The 2,935-nt window shown below is 36.3% G+C and overlaps 1 protein-coding gene across 1 annotated transcript; it reads left to right on the top strand.

Moving 5' to 3' along the window:
• Positions 1–414: 414 nt before the first annotated feature.
• On the top strand, positions 415–2,788 carry LOC111375370 (increased DNA methylation 1-like). Its single transcript, XM_022998170.1, has 7 exons — positions 415–709; positions 873–930; positions 1,008–1,064; positions 1,188–1,436; positions 2,316–2,380; positions 2,496–2,552; positions 2,641–2,788. The coding sequence occupies exons 1-7, from the start codon at positions 555–557 to the stop codon at positions 2,771–2,773; spliced, it is 774 nt and encodes a 257-aa protein (XP_022853938.1). The 5' UTR covers positions 415–554; the 3' UTR covers positions 2,774–2,788.
• Positions 2,789–2,935: the final 147 nt, after the last annotated feature.

Raw genomic sequence — 2,935 nt, forward strand, 5'->3', positions numbered from 1 at the left:
CTCTTCTATAAAATTCTGACTTGGGAGGATAGTTTTATCCTCGTCCTTCTAAATTGCCATTGTTACCAATATATATTATTGATGGGTTAACTTAATGAATTGTTTTAACCGGTGAGTTCTCATCTATGAAATTTGATTTAAAATCAGGAGCCTGTTTCTTTTATCTCATTTACCCTCGAGGAGTCTTCTTGAAATGGCCTTCAATTGCTAGCTTTTGTTTCAGTCATATTTCTAACTTGATTGCTTGTTGAGCTCATTTTAGAGCTATGTGCAAGAATATAATGAACCTGAAAAAGATCAAACTTGGCATGAGTTAGTTTAAATAATGTCTGCAGCTCAAACCAGAATGACAGTGGAAGCCCTAACTTTAACTTTATCATGTATTATTTGCATCTGGAAATTTCTTCTGATTGTGGACCTTGCCTGTTAGGGATACAAAGGGTTATAATCTGAGTGAGCTGCTTTGTTCAATATTATTCTCATCTTTCCATGCAGAATGTGCATCCTTGTCAAGTATACCTCCAGGAAAATGGTACTGCACATATTGCCAAAACATGTTTCAAAGGGAGAGATTCGTAGAGCATAATGCTAATGCAGTCGCAGCCGGTAGGGTGTCAGGTGTAGATCCGATCAAGCAGATAACGAATCGTTGCATTCGTATTGTCAAGAACCCTGGAGAATTGGAAGTTATTACATGTGTAATCTGCCGGTAATGCACAAATACAAAAAAAATCTTTGACATTTGATCTTCACCTTATCTTCACCTTTATACTAGTGTCCAAGTCATTTTGAATGCTGTATACACTTGTTGAATAACTTCCTTCCCCAATTATAATAGTCATTCTGAATATCCGAGCTTATTTTATTTGTAGAGGCTATGATTATAGCAAATCTGGTTTTGGTCCGCACACGGTTATATTGTGTGATCAGGTATTCTTCCAGGTTTTATCTTAAGGTTTTCCTCATTAATTTAGTGATGTACCAATTATCTTTTCATTTCTTCCCAGTGTGAGAAAGAATATCACGTGGGCTGTCTGAAAAAATGCAAGATGGCAGATCTAAAGGTGTGTATATATGATATAATTGGACTGGTTTGTTCCTACTCTTTGTATAGATGATCTATTGTCTGTGTCGACTATTCTTACATCAATCTCTGAAATTGAATTTGATGCACTTGTGAAAAATAGGAACTTCCCAAAGGAAAATGGTTCTGTTCTGTGGATTGCAAGAGGATCTATGCTGCATTGCAAAATTTGGTGAGTTCTGGGGCTGCAGAAAAGCTCTCGGACTCTTCTTTGGGTGATCTAAGGAAGAAGCACAAGGAAAATGGCTTGGATTCTGATACTAATCTTGATGTGAGTTGGAGACTTTTGAATGCAAAAGTTTCTTCTCGTGAAACCCGAGTGTTACTCTCACAGGCTGTAGCTATATTTCACGTAAGCATTCTTGGATCATGTTTTGATGTTCATAGTCTTGGTCAGTTCCCTCCCGTTATAATAAATATGATGTGCCCGTGGTTTACTTGTTGCACAATTAGAATTAGTGTGCAAGGGTTTGATGTTTCTTTTAGCTTTTAACAAGATGGTAGCTTAGAGCTTGACTTTACCACAAGCACCCTTTTGTAGTTTCTATCTATTTGTGTTATGTGTGGGTTTCGATACAAATATGTTTTTGGTTCAGTTCTTTTCGTTTTATGCTCAAGTGATTTTTCTGTTAAAAAACGAATGAAATTTAGATGCCTGATAAGAAGATTTCCAGTGACTAGTAAATGTTTGGTTTCATATCTGATGGAAACCAGTGTTCTTGTTCTGAGGCTGTATCTTCATGTAATACAAACGTAAACTGGTAATATACTACTGAGTGCAAAAAATAGTTTTTTTATTGGAATGCTCTGTCTATTCACTATAGACTGTAGCCTCTTGTACAGCTAAAGATTTCAAGGTTGAGTTGTATCTTCGAAGCATCTTTTTCTCGTCAAAGATGGGTGAATTTTTGGTGTGGACATTAGTTGGCCTTTAAGTCATCATATCCTTTCAATTGGTGTTTCAGGGTGGAGAACAGCAGAAAAAAATTGAAAAAGGGAAATGTTATGGAAACGGGTCTAATTGTAAACTTTATGGTTTTCTCTGATTGGAAGTTTGATGCTGCTGCTACCCCTTGATCAAGTCTATCATATTTTTCACATGCCATGATATTTGCCTTATTTGCAGTTGTATAATGTGATTTTATGGTCTTATCTTATGGAACTTCCTTTTTTTGGCTTTTAAACTGTCTAAGAGAAGCTGGCCATACTGAAATTGTATATTTTCTTTCAGGAATGTTTTGATCCTATTGTTGATACAGAAACTGGACGAGACTTCATTCCATCTATGGTTTATGGGTAAGCATAATTCCTTTTGCACTTTGTTAGGCATAGATAATTTTCTTGAATGTTGTTATATCAATATATCGTCTAATAATACCCCTCCCCTCCGAACCCACCCACACACGTGCAGAAGGAATGTTAGGGGCCAAGACTTTAGTGGAATGTACTGTGCTATATTGACGGTGAAGTAAGAACCTGGTTTCCCAATTGTGGTAGCTGTCAATTCTTCATTATATTTTTATTTTTGGTTAACAATTTCTTTATAATTCTTGCAGCTCATCAGTTGTATCAGCAGGGATCATTCGGATTTTCGGACAAGACATAGCAGAACTCCCGTTAGCTGCTACTCGTATGAGTAATCAACGCAAGGTTGGTTCATATGCTGTTCAGAATACAGAATTTCATTGACCCTAGTTAATTTTATCTTAATCTTAGCCTCCTCTTTTTCAGATCTGTATTTTTCTCCACACTTGTATCTTTTTGTGCCCTGAATGCATATAATTGTAGACCATTACTGAATTTCATTTCTTGCTGGCTGATGGAATATATTATTGTATTAGCTCTTTGGGT

Source organism: Olea europaea, unplaced genomic scaffold (assembly GCF_002742605.1).
Source record: "Olea europaea var. sylvestris unplaced genomic scaffold, O_europaea_v1 scaffold13707, whole genome shotgun sequence".
NCBI lineage: Eukaryota > Viridiplantae > Streptophyta > Magnoliopsida > Lamiales > Oleaceae > Olea > Olea europaea.

Excerpts from the sequence above, each read along its gene's own strand:
- LOC111375370 (XM_022998170.1), top strand. The coding sequence starts at position 555 with ATGTTTCAAAGGGAGAGATTCGTAGAGCATAATGCTAATGCAGTCGCA. Across the intron at positions 931-1,007 it reads CGGTTATATTGTGTGATCAG|TGTGAGAAAGAATATCACGT; the intron begins GTATTCTTCCAG and ends ATTTCTTCCCAG. Across the intron at positions 2,381-2,495 it reads ATTCCATCTATGGTTTATGG|AAGGAATGTTAGGGGCCAAG; the intron begins GTAAGCATAATT and ends ACACACGTGCAG.